The sequence below is a fragment of the Tympanuchus pallidicinctus genome, unplaced genomic scaffold, assembly GCF_026119805.1.
Source record: "Tympanuchus pallidicinctus isolate F22 unplaced genomic scaffold, pur_lepc_1.0 scaffold3, whole genome shotgun sequence".
Taxonomy (NCBI): domain Eukaryota; kingdom Metazoa; phylum Chordata; class Aves; order Galliformes; family Phasianidae; genus Tympanuchus; species Tympanuchus pallidicinctus.
In genome coordinates this window covers 86434950-86455357 of record NW_026294747.1, presented here as the reverse complement: position 1 = coordinate 86455357, position 20408 = coordinate 86434950, and the positions used below count along the sequence as shown (strand labels likewise).

The window sequence follows — 20408 nt, the reverse complement described above, 5'->3', positions numbered from 1 at the left end:
CTCAGTCTCATATCTAACTGCATCATATTTACAATATTAAGGTAAAGATTTTAGTTCTTTTACAATAATCATACATTTGAGTTTGAATTGAAAATGATTGCCACTACTTCGAACTTGAGAATTAATGAGTTTCTTCCAGGCAGGTGAGAACAGAAGCACTGTGCCACCTGGAAGGAACGACTGCTTAATGGTTGCTTAATGAGCATGCTTCGTGCCAAAATGCAGGTGATGAGTGGGTGAGAGCTTGTTTTAAAAAACTCAGTAGTACTGTTCCTTCAGATCTATGAAGTCAGTGTTGTTTTTATTACTTGACAAAGATTGTGAGGCTTGGACACAGTTTATGTGTGTTACAAAAAGACTCCTGTGGTAAACAGACTGATAAAACTATTTGGTTTTCTGTTTCAGTGTTTTATTCAGAAGTGTTGACCTAGTTAGTTACATCTATGTATGGAATAACTACAAACTCTTTGAACTGCCCTGGGACTCACCGTGGACATGGTATTTGACATTTCTGGGAGTGGACTTCGCATACTACTGGTTTCACCGCATCAGTCATGGTAAGTGTGAGCTTTTTGTGTATTAAAATATCAACTGTGTTAAATATTTCTGAATAGAATGAAGTATTTATTTTTGTTTCTATGCCTAATCTACTTTGGGCATTCTTAGCCGCTTTATTCTCAAGGATTAACGAAGATTCACTGATACTTTAAGCTTGATGTACAGTTTGTAAATCATACTATTTGTCTAATATGATTTCATGAAAAGAGGGAGTATATTTTTGAAAGTAGCAAAGCTAAAGTAGCATCTTACAGGAAAAGAATGAGAAGCAAATATAATTTGTGTATTATAGTATCCCATATGCCTATGTGAAAAATACAGCTTCATACAAAATTAAGTGTAAAAGAAAACAAGGTGGCCAAAACAGTGATAGGCTATCTGGATAGCTTCATCTGTTTCTATTCATTTTGAGTGGAAAAAAATATCAATAATTACATAATTGAGAAATGAATGAAAGTATTTTTGTACTCTGTGTTTAGATAGGCACACATTTTGTACATATGTATACACACACCCACATATGTTTATATTTATGTTTATATATCCTGTCTATAATTAATGCTTGACTTGCATGTTATTACTATTCTCTTTTCGAGAAGTACGTTTTAAATTTTATTTTATTTTAATTTTATTTTACTTGGCCTTATACATGAATTTGAAAAGGATTCAACCTGTATTTATTGTAACAGTGGAGGCTGTGTAAATCATGCCAGTTACTTCCGTTCTTGTATACTGTGAGAGCATAATAATGTCAATTTCTCTTTGTATATATTATGTATTTTCCTTCTATGGTAACAGTGTATGTTTGGTCTATCCTTTTGTGTTCTGACTGCAAGTCCAGTAAAACTTAGATCAGGCCTAAGATTAGTACTGATACAAAAGCCCGGAGTGAAGAAGTACAAGTCTTCTTATTGTTTCATATTTTGGACTGGGCCTCTCAAGGCAGAGTGCCCACAACCCATAAAAGCTGTGAAATGTTGTAATGAAAGTTTATGTAACGTGCTTTCAAAAAGTGAAAATGTTTTGATGCCAGTAGGTGTGTGGAGAATGTGGAAGTGGGTGAGAAAGCATGAACTTCTGTGGGGAGTGGGAGGTAGGAAAGGTCCCTCCCAGGTGGGGAGAACAATGCAGGGTGGGTGCAGGGGGACAAACAATGGTGTGGGGGGCCAGGGCTCGCAGGGGGACGGGGCAGGAGGTGAGGAAGCGTGGGGAGCTGGAACAATGTGCCGGGGGGACATCGTGGCTGGGAGCTGGAGCCCTGCGTGGGTGTGCGCGAGACTGGGAATACGCTTCGCAAACAATGACATTAACAGTGCTGGCAGGGCTGCGGCTCCGGCTGAGGACTGGACCAGGGTGGGAGGATATTCCTGTGTTTTTAGCTAAAAAATTGTTGCCTGAAATTGTTAGAAAATTGCTATCTTGGCTCCATTTTCACCAGTCAGTGGTAAAATACCCAGTGCCAGAGAAAGAAGCAGGATCAGCTCTATGCTTTCTAAAGCAGTTGCACGTTTTTCTGTTCCTACAGCAACTGTGAATTCACTTTCATCTGCTTCTCTATATTTTGAGAGGAACATTGGGACTGCGTATTTAGAAATGAATCATGCCAGCAGTTTTAGAATTAAAATCCAAGACAGCACTCTCAGTACGTAATGATGCTATGGAAAACGTGTAAAATGTTGTTCATGTCTCAAGAAGGTCGGCACTGAGCTATCTGTAAAAGCTAAGTTAGTTTTCTGGAGGCTGCAGGAATGTTGCTTGCTGTCAAGTCTGTGTTCTCAGCAGGGAACTGATGCAGCGTTATAGAAAAATCACTCTAAATGTGGATTTTAGCATAAACAACAGTCTTCCTCTGGTTGAGCAGCGATAATATCTGGAACAAGGCAACACAGCTGCAAAAAGTAGATAGATTCGGAAGTTGGAAAGGAAAATTTGAATGTAGGATATGCTTTTAAAAATGTAGATTCTTGAAAAATATCTCCGCGTTTGGAGATGTGGAGATGCTGGATCAGTCTCTGCTATAAGTGGACAAACACACCCTTGTGCTAGAAAGTGACAGGGCCTGATGATTCAGGCTTGGATTCTAGAGCAAAGTTACAAATTAGTAGCACATGTATGTATCCCAGGAAATTCAAGCTGTGTGGACTTTGTCTAGGGATGTAAGTAACGGCAGTAATTGTTTCAAAATGAAGAACTAAAGTTCAGATAAATTTTGTCGTTATCACATAGCTTTTCCTGTCTCCAAGCAATTTTTTGATAAGACAGACTCGCAGCTACTTACTACTTTCACATTGTCCTTCCAATAATTGGATTATTCAGTCTGCTATTTAAATAAAAGAGCTGAATCCTTTCAGATTTCAGAGTTTTCTCTGGAGCAGAAACTCTAATGTGGAATATCAAGTTTTTACCTAGTACTTGGGAAGCTATTTTTTCCTCTTCACTATATGTGTGTAATAGCTATTATCATAAACTGAAGTTATACAGAAACAAGAGGAAGTATTTTTAGGTGTGACCTCATTTTTTTGTAAAGGATGAAGTTATTCTAAGTATGTGCCCGTGTTTTCCATTGTTTGCAGTAGCTGCTGAAAAGTTAGAAAATAAAATGTTTCACCACTTATTCCAGCGTTCTTCTGGGCCTGATCCAAAAGCCATGGCAGTCAATGGGAGAATTTAGTTAGCCACTGTTTTTTCTGTTGGTGTTTTAATGAATTTATAAGTCGCTGTAATTTTTTCCATTGTTTCAGTAGAAACAATCAGTATGGCCATACTTCTAAAGAAAATAAGCTGTAAAATAACAGTTTTTTGTGTTTTTTTTTTTTTTTTTTTTTTTTTTTTTTTTTTTTTTTTTTTGATGGGGAGAAGGATATGCGTGAGTTAGGGGATTTTTAGCAGACATTTTAATCTAGCATATATGGATTACTCCTCAAGCTTCCTCTCCAGGTGCAGAGTCCTTTGCAGAGTTATTCCTGCTGGAAAATGGGATTTGCTGGTCCCAAGGCAGTGCGGAGCTCTGGCTGTGGTGGAGCACGCTCCTCCCTGAGCTCTGGCTTCACTGATATGTCTGTGGCAGATATATGATAGCGGCAGTAAGGAATTTAGAGACTCCGTAAACTAATTTCTTCAGCAGCCACACCTTTTAATCAGGGAAGGAAATCTAGAGACTTCCAGGTCCATGCAAAAACAAGGAGCTGTCTCTCAGAGACAGGTTGGTGATGAGCAATGGGTTTTGAGGACGGTTTGGGGTCTCTCCTCTCTGCTTTCAGGCCCTGGGAGGCTGGTTTGGCAGTCGGTAGGTTCCGAGAGCCTGTCTCTTTCTAACAGCAGCTTCCAACACCTTTTCTTTTGTTCTCCTTTACTGCTGGGGAATTTCCATTGCTTCAGTGTCCCTCCCCTCAGACAACCTGGGAGAAGCAAGTTTCCTTTGGCTGGGCCAACCTTGGCGGCTGCATTGTTCTGCCAGGCTCGAGGCGGCCGTGTCAGCTGCAGAAGGGATACGTGACAGGGTCCCTGTCAGCAGCAGCCTGAGCCAATATCAGCCCATGCTTTGAGTTACGTGTGGTGCATATGAAACAGGCATCAGCTGATAAGTATATTCTAGCTGGATTCTCCAGCTGCTATGTAAACTTTTGAGTTAATGGAGTGTCTCTTAATAATTCTCTATTTATGGTGGATAAGAAATAAATCAGGCATGTTCTGAAGCAACAGTCTCTGAACATTTCATACTCCCCCACTCCATAGGATCAAGTGTTTGGCTGAAACAACTTCTGAGGAGTCAGAAGGCAAAGAAGAAACCCCAAGAAGTCGTTTTGGCTTTGCCCTCAAAAGGCCATGCCTCCAATCTGTGGCAGAATGTTTCAGCTGAGTGTGCTGAGGAGGACTTCTAAGATTTTCAATAATTAGAACTTTTAACTTTCTAGAATTCTAAAATAGGGTCTCTCTTAGCCCTATTTATCTGTAATGTAGCTTCTGCCCCTTTTCCCAATAAGCATCTTTAGTTACAATTTCATAGAACAATTCAGCAATTCCTAGCTGTTCTTCCTTATATCACCCACTGAATTCTGAAAAACCTGCTGTGTGGTGACTACATACATGAAATCATTGAAATTGTATCTAGAAAGAGGATTCTCTTGGATTTCCTAAGAGAGAAAGCTAACCCTTTTCAGTCGTCATGGGGTCAATTTAGCAATGGTACAGGAATTGCCCACTAATCAAGGACTGAGACAGTGTAAGCCATGTTTACTGCACAGAATCTGTGCAGTATCTGGAGATTTTAGGGAGAACAGAAAAGGCTTTTTTTGAGTCAGTAGTGCACAGGTGGATAAGTCATCCTTATAAACCATATATGGATAAACGGGGACAGACAATGTCTCATGATTCATGCTGTTAAAAATATAAGGATATGCAAGAGTAAAAACCAGTCCAAATATTTTTGTTAATCATACATGTATGCAGTTAATAATGCTAATATGTTAGCATGTTGGATGCTAGCACAATGCTATATTTACTGTTCAATGAGAAGATGAGTTTGAACTTCCAAGCTTGTTAAAGGAGACAGTAAAGCCTAAATTTTTTTTCAGCATTTATATTCACCACTCATTTTTGGAGAGTGTATTGGAATCATATGATCATGCCATCTTTATTTATCTGACCCATTCCTCCCTTTGAAGTGCTCCTTTCATCTGCATTTTATAATGTGCTTGTCTGAAGTCAGTATATCAAAATGGACTTGTTAAGCAGATTTTATATTAAGAATTGATAGTATATTGAAATAATTTTGGGTTTAAGGGATTTAAGTTTTACTATAATGAATTTCCCTTGAAATGATGTCTGACTTTTGTTATTGGGAACATGGTCAGGAACACAAGGTTTTCTTTTCAGAAAAACCTTCATTTCCCTTGGAAAAGCAGTAAATGAAAATATTCTCTTACATGCCAGAGGCTCCGTTTGGGGTGCAAAGGAATGGTTGGGTGGTGAGTATTTTTTTTAGTTTGTTTTGTTTTGTTTGTAAGCTTATAGATTATATAGCATATAGATTATCAAGCATGTTTAATTCAGCCCCAATGAAAGACAGAAAACTTTGGAAACTGTCAAGTGATTGAATGAAGCTGTGCTCTTTTTCTTGTCACAGCTTGTATTGATTGCAAAGGGAATTGATACTCAGTGATTAAGAGAAAAATGTTTTTTTTTGTGAATTTTAGAGAATACATTTTTTGTCATTCTGGCAGTTGTTATTTTTTCTTATTATTTAAACAGGCTTGGGAGAGCAAGATATTAAAACGTTGACTCTGCTTGCTTCACAAAAAATAGCAAAAGCCATAGCTGGTTGCCATATTTTCTGTTCTGTCTTCTCATTGATTCTAATCTAATACCTGCAGACAGCATAACATGAATTAAAAATAAATAGAGTGAGTTCATGTGATTATGATTCATTCCCTGCCATCAAATTCCACTGTAAATAAATTACAACTTTTGTTGTTTCTATATCCTTATTTTTACAACTGTATCTTTTACATTTCTTCTCAGAAACAAGAGGTGCTCCTTTTATATAATTTTCAGAGTGGGCAGTAAATTTGCAGAAGACCCACAGTCAGTCTCACCAAACCAAAGTGATACCACTTCTGCTGACAGCCAAGTCTACATTTTGTTTGAGAAAAGGTTGTTCTGAAAAACCCTCAGCTGCAATCAGGCTTCCTGACATGGAGTGGTCCAGAATCCTGCAGAATTATAGGAGCTTGCTTGTATTGTTTTCAGGTTGCTATTGTATTGTATTGCGTAAAAGATTGATTTCTTGTATATTGGCAAGAATAATGTGCTGATTTGAGGTGGATGTATTTTGGCCGTTAAATGTGTTGTAGCACACGCGGATATCGCAAACCTCTTTCTGTTCTGTTTTAGAAATAGTAAGATAAGTGACTTGCTGGAAAATTCTTGTGATCTGACAAGTTTAGAAGATGAGAATGAGAGAAAATATTTGATTAATTCTCAGTTCTGAATCTTCAGAAGATGATTACAAGTGAATAGATTTGCTAAGTGTGTTATATGCCAGAGGGTACTAAGATTGATGGTAATAACAAATTCTCTGATGGGTTAGATTGCAGAAAAAGGGATTGACTGCTGACTCTTGGCTTTTTAGAACTACTATAAGCTGTGCTCCAGAGGAGAAATTAGTATGTATAGCTTGTTGCTATAGGTGAGGAATTAAGCATGGTGATCTGGGTTCAGCATCTAGTCTGAGAAGGCATAAGCTTTTCACAGTTGGATGACGGTAGCATATAAGGAGAGAAGTTACTAAAGACTTGCTGTGATTCTTGCATGTTTTCTTCAAATATATTATAATTGTTTTTTATAGATCCTGACTGCTATTGTGAATTAAGCTTTGGTACAAGAATAAAAGTACTTTTTTGTAAGATGTCAGGGACCATGTATCTCTTAATCTTAAACATAATGAATCTATATTCATAAAAGTGTGAACTGACTTTTTTTGACACAATTTTTATAGCAAAAATTCAGATGGCATTTCCTTCCATCTTCTCTCAGCATTGTTTATCTTTTCTCAAGCTCCCGCAGTCAAGAGATCTGGCAAGTTCCCCAGTACAAAATGAAAAAGAAACCATATTCCTCCATTTTCTTTGTTAGTCGTCTTTTCTTATGGCTGGGAAAGGGGCCAGCACAGAGTTAATGCTCCTCTTAAGCACTGCTGAAATCCTGCTTTGAGGATTTACATAATGCATTGTCCTTGTCAAGGCTCTCTATATAGACATGCATTAACAAGAGATACCTGTGGGTGTCTGGAGAGTGCAGTCTCATCTTTTTCCCATATGCAGAGCCTGAGGTTGCCCGTGAGTGCATGGACAAGAGGAAAAGTTCTGGATCATCTTGTCAAAGAGCAAGTTAGTAACATGCTTTTTACAATTAAACATTAGAAAATGCACAATAAATATATTTATATATTGAAGTCCATGGGTAAAGTCTTTGTTCTTTTTCATCTTTTTTTTCTCTTTAAGGTAGTAAAACCTAAATTTTCTGAAGTTTATTATGACTTCCAAATCATCTGTGAATTGACTGTCTTCTGGGATTCCCGAAGGGAATTCACCCAGTGTGTACATTAAATGAGTGGCTAAAATGAAGAAATATGCATATGTTGCATATATGTCTGTTGTGATCATAGTGATGTGTCTGACTACTGAATTAACCTGATAGAAATGTCACTGAGCACAAACAAGTATCTTCTGGGGTGAAATGGGAGAAGGAAGTTTCTGTAATGTAACTTGGGACGACCATTCAGAAAGACAGATGACTTCAAACATTCATAACCTTGGCTACTGCTGCCCTCTAGTCTGTACATTTTGAAAGAGGAAAAATTCCCTTTGTAGTCTCAGACTGGAGACATGAAGGTGAAAATATCTAACACTGTGAAGAAACAGTTCATTTGACATAGTTTTCCCAGTGTGTTGCTGAAAACCAATGAAATGGTGCATAATACTTTGTTCTATAATATCTTAATAAATATAAGTGTGATTATTCAAGTTTTGAATTGAGTTTTTTTTACATCTGGTGAATGTGGAGCAAGAGAAACTAGTATTGCAGTAGTTTGTAGATTTTGTTTTTAGGGCGCTTTATCTGAGAAATATGAGGAATATTTCTAGTAGATATACTATTTGACCTCTCAAATGCTATACAGCTGTCTTCGAACAAGTGAATTCACAAGTTTAGAGTAACTGTGTTTGGAAGTTCATGGAAAAGTTCAGCTACATCTGTCTTATTTTCCTTTTTTCTTGTCTGTAAGCTATGTATTTAAAGTTAGAAATATATACTTACTGTAAGTGAAAACCCACAAGAGAACATATATTCTTGTTTTCCTCGATATAATTTTAAGCCGTGTTACTTATTTCAGCAAAAGGCTTCTTACTAACTTAGAGAGAAATTAATATGTATTTCCTAAATAAGTTGCATACAAATTGCTTCATCCAAAGCACAAAAAAAAGTCCTACACCAGTTTCAATGATTTTGGGGATGGTAGCTGTATGTTTCTGATAAGTATATTTGCATACTTGCTAAAGAACTTTGTCGTAGGCTTAAAGGAATGGTCTATAAGGGGGAAGGTTTGTTTTTTATGACCCTTCTATGTTATACCAATCTGCTGAAATCAGCAGATCAGAAGTAAGAGGTACCAAATGTAACAACAGTTTTTAATTTCTTATATAAAAATGGAATTGTAAGGAATTAGGTTTAGAGTAAAAGCAAAAGTCATAAAATTCATCAAACGGCAGCATTGGTAAATATTTTTTGTCACTTAAAGTAGAAGCAGAGTCCTAGCGAAATAAAAGGCATTGCTAAAACAGATGGCCCATTTTGATGCTTGTGCTTCTTCTGTTTAAAAAAAAAGGAGTTGTGTTTCCCCTGCTGTGCTAGTAAAAATTGCCTGGTCATTATTGCTGTTTGTCAGTCTGTATAGATTTAAAATGGAGAAAGAAAGGTGCAGAGTACTGCCTTTTGGATCTGATGCTGCACCTTAACTAAGAGCTGCTATGAAGTACTTTGCAATTAAAAATGGTGCATTTGAAATTTCATTGAAATCACTTTTCAAACCGTGTGGAACTGAACTTTGGAGAAGCCATGTGTTGCTTGTCACAGAATACCTGTGGGAAAAGGTAAGGCAACATATGGCTAGAGGTGTAAGGCAAAGATGCAAATCCTGCTTTCTTGAGGCATGAAACAACTCCTAGGGCTTGGCTTTGCACTTCTGCTTCTTATTGAGACATTGATAAAATTAGCCATTTTTTAGGACTAGATAGATTCTTATTACGTTTCTTTCAAGGATACGTGTTCTTCTAGCAAATCTTTCTGTAAATTAAATAGCTTTCCAGTGTGTATCCATCCATACACATTTTATGTGTATATTTGTAGTTTTTGGTTATACTTTGTATCAACTGATGTGATTGACAGATATTTCCAAATGCTCACAATCTATCTGAGATAATTTCAGAACTAGATATAAATAAATAATTCCAATTCCTAATTGACACCCTCAGTTTTTACTGACTGAAGCACGTTCCTTATGTAGAATAGCTGCATGATAATTTGAAAACTTTGTAAAGGATGTTTTTTTCTTTTAAGTTAATAACAATTCTGAAATTTAAGCTGAACATTTCTGAAATGAAAGCTATTTAAGCAGACTAGGAGTGTTTCCCAAATGGCATGCTGATCTTTTCAGAATATTGCTTAGATTTCTAGAAGCTGGATGTCTGTACTAGTTTTTCTTGCTTGCTAAAAATCTAGGCCATTTACCATACTTTATTATCTATTTAAAGATTGCCAATTAACATTTAAAATGTGTTTGGAGCAGACAAAATGTTATTGTATCTGGAACATGTTGTTTGCATATGTTTCCCTCAATGCATATTTATTGCCTCAATTAAAGTTTAAATTGCCAAAATGCTTTTTGAATATACAGGTTGGAGTACTTGCATCACATGCTATCTAAATTGATAGTGTACTAGTGGAAGATGTAACAACAAAAAAGACTATCTAGAGCTTTACTTTTTTCTTCTATTTTTAACAGCTAAAGTATCTTTAAATACTTTCTTCAGTTCTTACTGAACTGAAGATATATAAATAACCCATAGCGCTTCTCAATTAGATTTAATCAAGAATTACTATTTGTCAAATCTAAATGAATTAATTGAGGTTAAATATTTAAAAAGTAAAATTACTTCTTTAATCTTAAAAATAAAACATACTCTAAAAATTATATAAACATTCCATTGCAAAAAGGGTATCTATAGTGTTCTTATAGGTAGAACTGTATGAAAGACAGATATCTTGAATAAGTATCATTGAGCTATTACAATATTCATAGTTGGATTCTGCAAGGCACTTGGACTGGAGCACTGGATATTGGTGTCTGGTTTAGTTATTTTGATGGCTTAATGGAAGCTGAAGTAGTCTGAAAATTTCTTCCTGTTGCTGGCAAACAAAAATTGTGAATAATCGTATTAATATGTATGTGTGAGGAAAGGCGAGGTTTTGCAGGGTCCCAGAGAATAGTGAGGTCTTTCTCGCTTGGTTCACTTGTGTTTTTAAAAACTTTTCTTCTGATGAAGTACCGTTGTTCCCAGCCTCACTGATAAGGACATGTAAGTGGCCACCATTACACAGTTTATCCGCATAAATGACTGGGAGTATTCATTACTGAATGTAATACAGAGCAACCTGGGCACAAGAGCTTGTAAAATACGGATGATATTTTTTTTTCATTGTTACTCCTTAGAATTCATTTCAATTAAGTAAATCAAATTTAAGTTTCCATTAAGTATATCAAAAGCATTGCTACAGAGCACACCTCTGCATTTTATAGCTGTTAGTTCAGCAATGGCAAAACTTTTGCTAAGTATAAAAAGGGAAGGGCATGTGAAAAATTTTCATAGGGAAACATTTTAGAAATTACTGACGTATTTGATGGTTTTCATCAGCTCTAAATAGGCTTATTAATTCGAGACAGAAAAAAGTGTGATTTTTTTTTTTAAATGATTTTTCAGCAGTAGTGCAAGATGCTTTATATATGCACATATTTTACATGTTTATCTTTTATTTTATTTTAATAGTTTATCATATTAATACTGAGTCCCAAAATACATTCTACATTCTTTATAATCATAAAAATAAAACTTCAGTTTTGTTTTTTTTTTTTTAAATTTTTCAATAATTTAACCTATGTTATGCTACAGAAGTAAAAATACTATTTGCATGGAACTGTCTTTTAGAGTAAGACAATTTTGACTGGAAATATTTTATTGTTTTATTGTTATTGTGTTTTTAAAAAATAAGTTTTCTGGAAGTTTTTTTTTTTTATTAGGAATGATTTGAGGCCAGAACAGTCAGTTCTGTCAAAGCCATCTCTCATGTCTTCCCCTTTACTGAAGTTTTCTTGTCCACATGTTCTGAAATAATTATTTTTTCATTATAAACATCAATTTAGTAATTATATATTTTGTTTGTTGATTTAAAGTTGAAAGATAGATCTGAAACTATTACAGAGAATGCACAGTTAAGTATGTATGCTAGTATGATAGTACGCTATCATTAACATCTTCCCTTGGCCACATGGGTGAAATAAATCTGAATCAGAAATACTTTGCCACAATCCTATGGAGCAGTTGGCAGTTTGCAGTTTGCCCACAGTATGCATTAAATAAATTCATATTAAATGTAGAATTTTAAGAAGTCATGTTATTAATTTTTGCTCTTTATCCTGTAGAAGTTGTTAAAAGTTTTAGGTTAATTGCTCTTTTAAAAGCATTTGAATATCACTAAGCAGAGTTAAATTTGGAAGCAAGAAGCTGGTTCAAAGAAATCGTAAATGGAAAATGAGAGCAACCTCAGGTAAAGAACAGTTCAAAAAATCATTGCATAGTCTGAATTTTTGCCCAGAATATTCTGAAAATAATTTCAGAATGGATATCAGGATGGCAATTTTGAAATCTTTAGTTAGAAATAAATTTAAGAAAAATAAAGTAAGGAATTTAAGTAACAAAATTAAAGTGAGAAAAGTTAAACTTATTGATGAAAGATAGATTCTGAAATTATCACGTATTGCTTTGCTTAGATATGTTTGGTAGTAATATTTAAGTTTTTTTATAGTGATAGTTGTTGATGGTTTATTCTTTAAGCTCAGACATGTTTTGTGAAGGTGAGTTTTCTTAAATCTCAGTAAAATGAGAGGATGGCAAGGGCAGATGAAGATTTTTTTGGAAGAGCTTTTTTATTATTCACATTTCCTGCTTTGTGACTATCCCAAGTATGAAAGATTCATTGACGTTATATAGTTTATTCACAAATCAATTCCTACATGTGACTTGAGCAGTTTCCTCTGAATTTTGTACTCTTCATTCTTTGTAAAATGAGTAACACTTAAAGCCTGCTTTAAAATGCAGGAGATTTTACATGCATTGCAGATATGATTGTGTTATACAATTGCATATGTATGCTCCCTGTGGCTACAGAAGTGCATATTCACAGAATAAAGGCAACAGTCAAAGGAATCCAGACTGCTTATTTTTACACTTGCCGATATCCAAGGGAAAAAGGTAAAAAGCAGTTTATAAAACCTGAACAAAAGAAGGATGTAATTTTTTTTTTTTGTACTCCCCTGGGTTGAATCTCAGCTGAAATAACTGACAGTTTTTGGACTTACTGAAGGAAATGATGAGTGAAGATAAATATCCAGATGTTTGCTGGCCAGATGTATAAGGTTACATTTTGGAAGGCATGAATACTCTACCTGTGTCTGTGCCTTCTGAAAAGAAGGTTGTAAATAGCGAATGTGCTAAATTATCTCTACAATTTTGGAAAAAAAATGAGGTTCAAACTAAAACTTTTGTGTTTTGCCTTCAATCTAGTTTCTTAAAAACAGATGCAGATTGCACATGCAAATTTACACAGCATACGAGTGGGATTTTCTGAAGGGCCATTATGTCTGTGTGGCTAACTTAACACTCTTTGTGCATTGTTTTTAGGGGAGATGCAGCTTAGGGAACTGTCTTAATTTTCCAGCAGTAGGAAATAGGTATCTCTAGTCTCTGAAGGTTTCCTAATTTCTGTTCCCGTGTTTCAAGCTGCCTATTTACGACAACAAAAATTTAAACCTTGACTTTTTCCCCTCTTTCTCCCGCCTATGCTAAGTCTCTCCCTTTCCCACCTAACATACAGACCTGCTTCTTTTCAAATAAATTACTGGAAGTAGCTGCTGCCTGCTCGTACAGCAGCAAAGCTCATCTCAGCTTGTGCTTGCTCTCAAACTTGGGAAGAGGAAAGAAAAGTCTTGTTAAAGTCAAGTAAATAACTTAGCTGCTAGGCAGTAGGAAAAATATTGGATTTGATTGTGTATTATTCCCATATGAATGAGATATATTTGAAATTGAAAAGGAAACCAGTTCCCTTAAAACTTAAAGGGACAGAGTTTCAGAAATTGGCAGCCAATTTGCACCTATAATTGTACTTAATGTGGAAGGGATTTTCCTCTGTTGATGAGGGATGAAAGGGATAAAAGGGTCTTGCCACTGGACCAGCAGTAAGGAGGAGGAGGCCCCTTCCACCAATGCACTGGTTTTGTTACTGGCTTCATCTCTCCCTATTCAGGCTAAAGAGCCCCCTGCCTTGGCAGATAGGCAGTACATAGGAGTTGAGGCACTGCTCCTTTAGGAACTCCGAAAGGAGTGTGTTGAAAGTTATTTTTCTTTTTTTAATGAAAACCGTAATGTTTTTAAACAGTGATCATTCTCCTGGTCAGGAAGGAAAGTGCTAAGTACGGTTAAGCACTGTGAACTCATATAGTTGTTATGGCTTGTAATTTTAAATGGAAACAACCTTTGTTTGTTTATTCTGTTTATGTAAATTTGTGCTCTCATTCTCTGTGTAAACATTAGGAAACATATCTGCCATATAATTAGAAGCCTAGTATCTCCTTAGAAAGGAAGAAACTAAGAAATTTCAGAAGTCCGTGCCTCAAAGACACAGGTTATCCAAGCTCAAATTTCTTCTCCAGATGATGAATTTATCTCGAGTTATAGTGAGAATAAGCTCTAGAGCGTGACCTGGAGGTTAGTCTTTGTAAGCAAGTAGAAGTAGCTTGTTTCAATTTCTGTGTGACACTGCACTGAAGAGTCCTGAAATGCTCAGAACAAGGGACAATACTAAAAGACACAGTATCACCAGACACAAAACATCACCTCACAAATTTTTGCCTAGAGAGTTACCCTGGTAGAGAGATGGGAGAGCAAAGAAACAAAGCACTTGGTTCAGCTTTGCTAGTAAACTGGTTGTTTTTCAAGTGTATCTTGATGGCTCATCTGTGCATTGCCTGTTCTTGCAATGTTTATCATGGTTCAAAGACTATTTGCAGTATGGGTTCTGAAATAATTCTAGTATTATTTTTTTCATTGGTTTTGATTTCTGTGCTTGGAGTACAAATTTACTTTGGTTTAATTTTTTGCATCTAAGAAGATTGAAATAATTTTTATCATAGTGGAGAGGATTTAGACTACAGTGGACAAAGTGCTAAAATTTTAGATATTGCAAGAAGGGAGAAGACTTGGGCAGGCAATAAGAAATTCAGGTAGGCAATGGCTATGGATCTGAATGTGCAAGTGGGATATAGAAGCACCACTGGATATGAGGGGGAGCATGAGGAGGGATGGAGCCGAGGAATGTGACAGAAAACAGTAGGCGCTTGGGTCTTGTGGAGGAGTATAAGTGGATTCAGAATGAGATGAGGAGGTGAATATGAAAGGAGGAAATTTATGATAGATAGATTAATAGCTACTGCATTGCGTAGTTGAGGGTATAAAGCCTTGTCCCATATAAGCCTGCAGAGATTTTGTCATTAATTACGAAGTGAGTGTTTGCACCAAAAGTGAAATCTTCTTTTCATATCAGTCGCTAAGAAATTCTGTATTTTTGTCTACTGCTGGTTAAAATGTTGCAGTATGGTTTGGACAACCCTCTCGTGTGCTGAAAATACCCTAGTAGCTTCTTAACTTACGCTTCAAAATCTTATGTTTATGAAATAAATAGAAAGATTTTGCAATGCACAGAACTGACAAAAGCGGCTTTTATTGGGACAATCAGGTAAAATTGCCCCCTCTTCTCAGTTAGAAATGAAAAGGCAATGATTAGTGCTGGAGGAAAATGTTTTTATATAAGATGTTCACAAGAACAACTCTTCAAAGATATTTTACATTGTTCATTTGCTTATGTAAAACAAACGACTGTACTAATATTTGTTAATTTATATCTATTGTCAAATAATGCAAGCATCTCTTCAGAGGTGTCCTGACTGTCAATATTATTGCTGAAAAGTTTCACGCATTTTTTAGGTGGGAACAATATCTGATATGTCATGACATTTGTGTGAGGTGAAAGCACAGCATTTTATCCATGAATCACAGTAATTCACAAAGTTTATTTTATCTTCCACTCTAGTAGGATATGGTTACCACACGAATAACTTTAGGACAGGAAGTAAGAAGAATACTGTAATTAACTGAAATTGCAGGGAAACTTAGGTAGTCAGAATATAATTTTGCAAGGCACAACTCAGTCAGGAAACAGGATTAACTTTCCTGTTCTTTTGAAAAATGCCAGATGATTGCTAATATTTATAAATGGTTTTTACACATCAAGTGGATGATGATGCTTGTGACAGAGGAGCTACCTTTAAAATTATGCTAAGCAGTTGGTTCCTCTGACTAAGTGATAAGGATGCTTCCTCCACAAACAGCTGTTAAATTTCCTTCTGGCAAGCTAATTTACTTAAAGGTGCCACATCCAAATATTGAGCCAGTCTTTACTACTTTTTGATCATGGTATATTCTAAGTCAAGTAAAATTGCAAGTGACTGAATAAAGTCAGCTTATTTTAGAGAAAAACAAAACCCAACAACATTCAAATCCCAAACCAAACCCACCCCTAAGCAACAGCTAAAGTCAATATTGCAGATATTGGTTCAGCAGCATTCTTGTGTCTAGCTTTCAAAGGATTACATCCCTCTCACTAACTTCAGAAGAAATTGTTTTTATAATCTGTATCATTGCTGAAAATGTTTACTGTGTGGTTTAGAAGCAATGCTGTAAAGTCAGAATTAAGGTGTGCCTGAAGAAATAGAATCCAGTGGTAGCTATGAAGTATTGTTAATTTAAATCCAAAACAGGGAAATGATATTAAGTCTCTGTATCTGTGATTTGCTCTAAAGAAAAGTTTGGAACGCTAATTAAAACCAAAGTATTGAAACACGCAAGTCTGACACAGGTGAATGCTCTCTTGGCAGCTGCTTTGAATGATAAATATTAACAAGATCAAAATGAGCCCCAGTGTAGCCCTACTTTACACTCTTGGTTTCCAAACATTAGCAACTTGGACTGTAAGCCTGTTGTTCTTCAGGCAAGTCATAAATCTACCCCTAGAATATTTTATTTATTACTTACTTTAAAAATATTCTTTGCAATGTTTTGAAAGATTTTAGATTTAAGTTACTGACAACTATGTGAATTTTTGAAAAACTGTAGTTAAGAGCAATTTTGAGATAGAGAATTTTTAAAATCCTTAACAGTGAATAATTCTATAAATTCTCTGTACACTGCTATGTTGATAGTTACTTTTAGAGTACAATAACTATTAAATATCATTTTGTAAAAGAACACTCAATATGGTACTGATTGCAGTTTAGTGTGTATATGTGTGTTTTTACCTGATACTTCAGGAACGTTTTTCTTAATGCAAACAAGAATTGTTAATTCCACATGTAACTTTACTTCATTGACTAAGTCTACAGGTAAAGTCACAAAAACCATACATCTATTTACTGATTTTGAGAGATTTGTTCTGCTCTTGGTATATGTGTTTGTATGGAAATAAGATTTCTGTAAACAGTATTATTTACATTAGATAACTAATCTTTCTGATCAAATAACATTCTGCGCTTGTGAGCTGAAGTCAAGTCTGACAGTTTCATATCTTGATTTAAGGAAAGCTAGCCACAAGCATCTGCCTTTTTTACTTCCTGTTAGCAAAGAGATAGAAAATATTAATCCTTTGTGGTTGCTAAAGTATCTCAGACATCATGAATGCAATTCTCAGTATTTCTTAGTGTAAGACTTCCCAAGATGTAAAGAAAATGTTTTTGCATGGAGTCTTACTTTGTCCTGACATTTACGTAAAGACACAATTCACCACGAACCTTTCAGTCTTCCTCTTCTTTCAGAGAATAATGAAAGGAGCCTATTCATTGCAGTCTCTTGACATCTTTGTGGAAAAATAATAGCTCAACTGCACAGGCCCACTCCTCATCTGAAATATGAGCAAGGCCTGGAACCAGAGCAATCTGTGCCCACTGCATATTTCTGCCAGGATACTGGACTGTTGCCATTGTTAATAATGTTGAACCTGAAACCAACATTCACAGATGAAAGAAACAGATAAAAATACTTATAAAAGATCAATGCTTGTAATATAAATATAACAAAGATTATATTAGAAAAAAATATGTAGGATAGCTGTTTATTATTACATCAGGATTTAAAATATTTACAGTCTGAAATGGCCTTTCCTCATTTTGTACTTGGGGAATATTCCTTTGGGAGCAATGGCAGGATGTTTTCTGTTAAGCTCATTTTTTTATTTTTTAACTAGAAAAGGAAAACTGTTTCTAGCCAATTTTTTTTTTTTTTTTTTTTTTTTTTTTCCTTCTAACTAGGTAATAAACTTGTATCTATAAAAAACACTTGCTAGAAAGTGCTGTTATCTGTTTAAAATTTACGGAAACATTGTATTTTGACAGTACAATAACTAATGCTCAATTATAGAGGAATTCCTCCGGAAGAACAAGTCATGACTGCAAGTACCGAATAAACCTAGCAGTGTACTACATAGTAAAATTTGGTAACAATAGTAATCTGAGCATTATGTATTTAAGGGAGATTGTGTTGATAGCACTACAGCTGACCTGACTGTATTTGATTTCATGTATATATGAGGTATAATGCTACTGAACTATTGATGATTGAACAGGGGGAATTACTGCACTTCTCAGGTGAGAAGTCATGAAGTTATACTCCAGATGAAGGACTTTTTAAAATAAAATAGATTGTATTGAGGCTGTTGAGTTCTCAGGAGCGTAAGTCTTTCCTGAGATTGGTACCCATAATTGTATTGTTGAAACTCAAGTACCTTATAACCTTTGATATGGGTAAGATCATCAAAATAAAGCAAAATGTAACCTTCTGTAAGGTTCTCTACAAGGTAAAGTATTTCAAAAGCTGAAGGGGAGAGAGGAATGAGGAGAGCCTTTTTCAAAAGCTGAGCATTACCATATAGAAAAAGTATGAAAAGCATTCACCACAGGAGTTTCCAGGTAGATATGATGTATAGGAGAGGAGAAGTAACTTTACGCTGAACAAGGCTGCTACTGGGAGTAGTACAAAAGTTGAAATAACAGTGTAATTTTTAGATTCAAAATAAACTTAGACTTCATGTCATTATGGTTTTGTACTCAGTAATGGTATTTTTATATCATTATTTTATGTAGTATATGTATTTTTAATAATTTTCAATCTTTTTAAAAACAAATTTAATTGCTTTTAGATGAAATGTTTAAGGCCTTTTACTAATTAGAATAAAATAATATGTGTTATCTTGCATAATTTTATTGGTATTGCAAAACTTATGAAATCCAAACCTTCAACAGGTTTTATTATTAATAATTTTGTTTTAGAATTTGTCAAAATATTTTAAAACCTCTAATGTTATGATTTAAATCAAATTTTTCAGAGCAGCATAAATATATACAGTTTGCGTCTTGAAATTGTAATTTATCATCTGGAAATGTGATAAAGATATAATGCTTTCTCATGATTTGAGGCTTCTGATTAAATGAGATGGTCCAGACAATTCAGAACACATATTTATTGAAAGATAAATTGATTTTAGTACTAGAAGACTTTTTTTACTTGCAGAGAGTTTACATTATTTTTATTTAATAACTGAATCAAAAACTTTAACTTTTCAGTTGACTGCAACAGTTTGCTAAGGCTGTACATGAACATGATTCATATAGTGTGCAGAAAATATGAATTTTTCCATCTTTTAAGAAGCAGTGAGTGGTTATTTTATAGTGTCTTGGATAATTTATCGGGACTGATAGTTCCAAAGATGATATGTAGAATCAATTTTTTAATACAGAATCTATTAAAGTTATTAAGGGTAAGGATAAGGTGAATAATTCAGAATTGCAATAACTTAAGAATAGGTGACCTAAGGAGAAGGTACGAACATAGTACTTGTGGAGAAACCAGCAGGCATTGTATAAGGGCTGAATGTCTTAAAAAGGTCCTACAATTTGTCTTGTACTTCAAGAGACTTGAACTTTTGCAAAGTAAGAATAGTTGCTGCTCTTGCCTTACAAATTAGGAGGTCATTTGTGTTAGAGCCTTCTATACGTGTGGAAAAGGTCAGTGGAAACATTGCTAGGGAGTTTCTAGAGAAACTAGAGTTTCTAGTGCTTCCCCAATGGCTTAGAAGGGAGGGCCTTTCCCTTACTAAACTGTGACTTGCAATGTACTTTATGTCCAGCTGTAGTGGAGGAAGTATGGAAAACTCATCTCTGCAGGAAGAAATGTTTTTGAATCTGTGCACGTTTAATGGGTGGCTATTTTTATATTTTCACAACATTATAAATACACGGAGTATTTTCTATTTTAAAATGTTTACTTGAAACAGATGGAAAACTTCAAAAACTATAAGGGTGAAGCTGGTAGAGTAACAAAATTAATTGCCACTTCTAAACGCATCATTTGCTCCAGAGGTAATGCTTCCTAATTATTTCTGTGGAAACTTCAACAGTTACAAAAAGAATAGTAATGCTATTTGATAGAGCAAATTCTCAGCTACAAAACACTGTTTTTCAGTGTAGTCACCATCACTAGCTGTGTATTTTCACCAGCAATTAACAAGAGCCTGTATGCTGTGCTCTTAAAAAAAATTTTAAGCAGCAGAGGTGTTCCACTGTTTCACAGCTGCGATGATAGGATTGTTGCTAGGAAAATATTGCCCATGCAGTCCACCTGTCATTGACACAGACAGATGGAAGTCAGAAGGTGCCAAGTCTGTGGGTGTGATAAGAGAGGCCAGCCAAGATTGTCAATGTGTTCTAAGGTCTTCAAACTGGTATGGGGTCTGGTGTTACCACATTTCAAGAGAAGTATTGTATTCTCTTTTGATGGTTTGTCCTGGTTCCAGGAAATTCAGAAGAATCACACTTTTCCTATACCAAAAAGACAGTGACATCACTTAGTAAGAGCAGT

General features: G+C 35.3%; 1 protein-coding gene across 11 annotated transcripts in view; it reads left to right on the top strand.

Moving 5' to 3' along the window:
• Positions 1-20408, top strand: part of AGMO (alkylglycerol monooxygenase) — a 179190-nt gene that overhangs the window by 18220 nt on the left and 140562 nt on the right. For all 11 annotated transcript variants that reach the window (XR_008209430.1, XR_008209429.1, XR_008209428.1 and 8 more), the window contains exon 3: positions 406-557. Coding sequence is in view for 7 of the 11 variants with exons in the window: in XM_052695401.1 (XP_052551361.1) it covers positions 406-557 (152 nt within the window). In the remaining 4 variants the exon portion in view is untranslated. The remainder of the gene's footprint in view (positions 1-405; positions 558-20408) is intronic.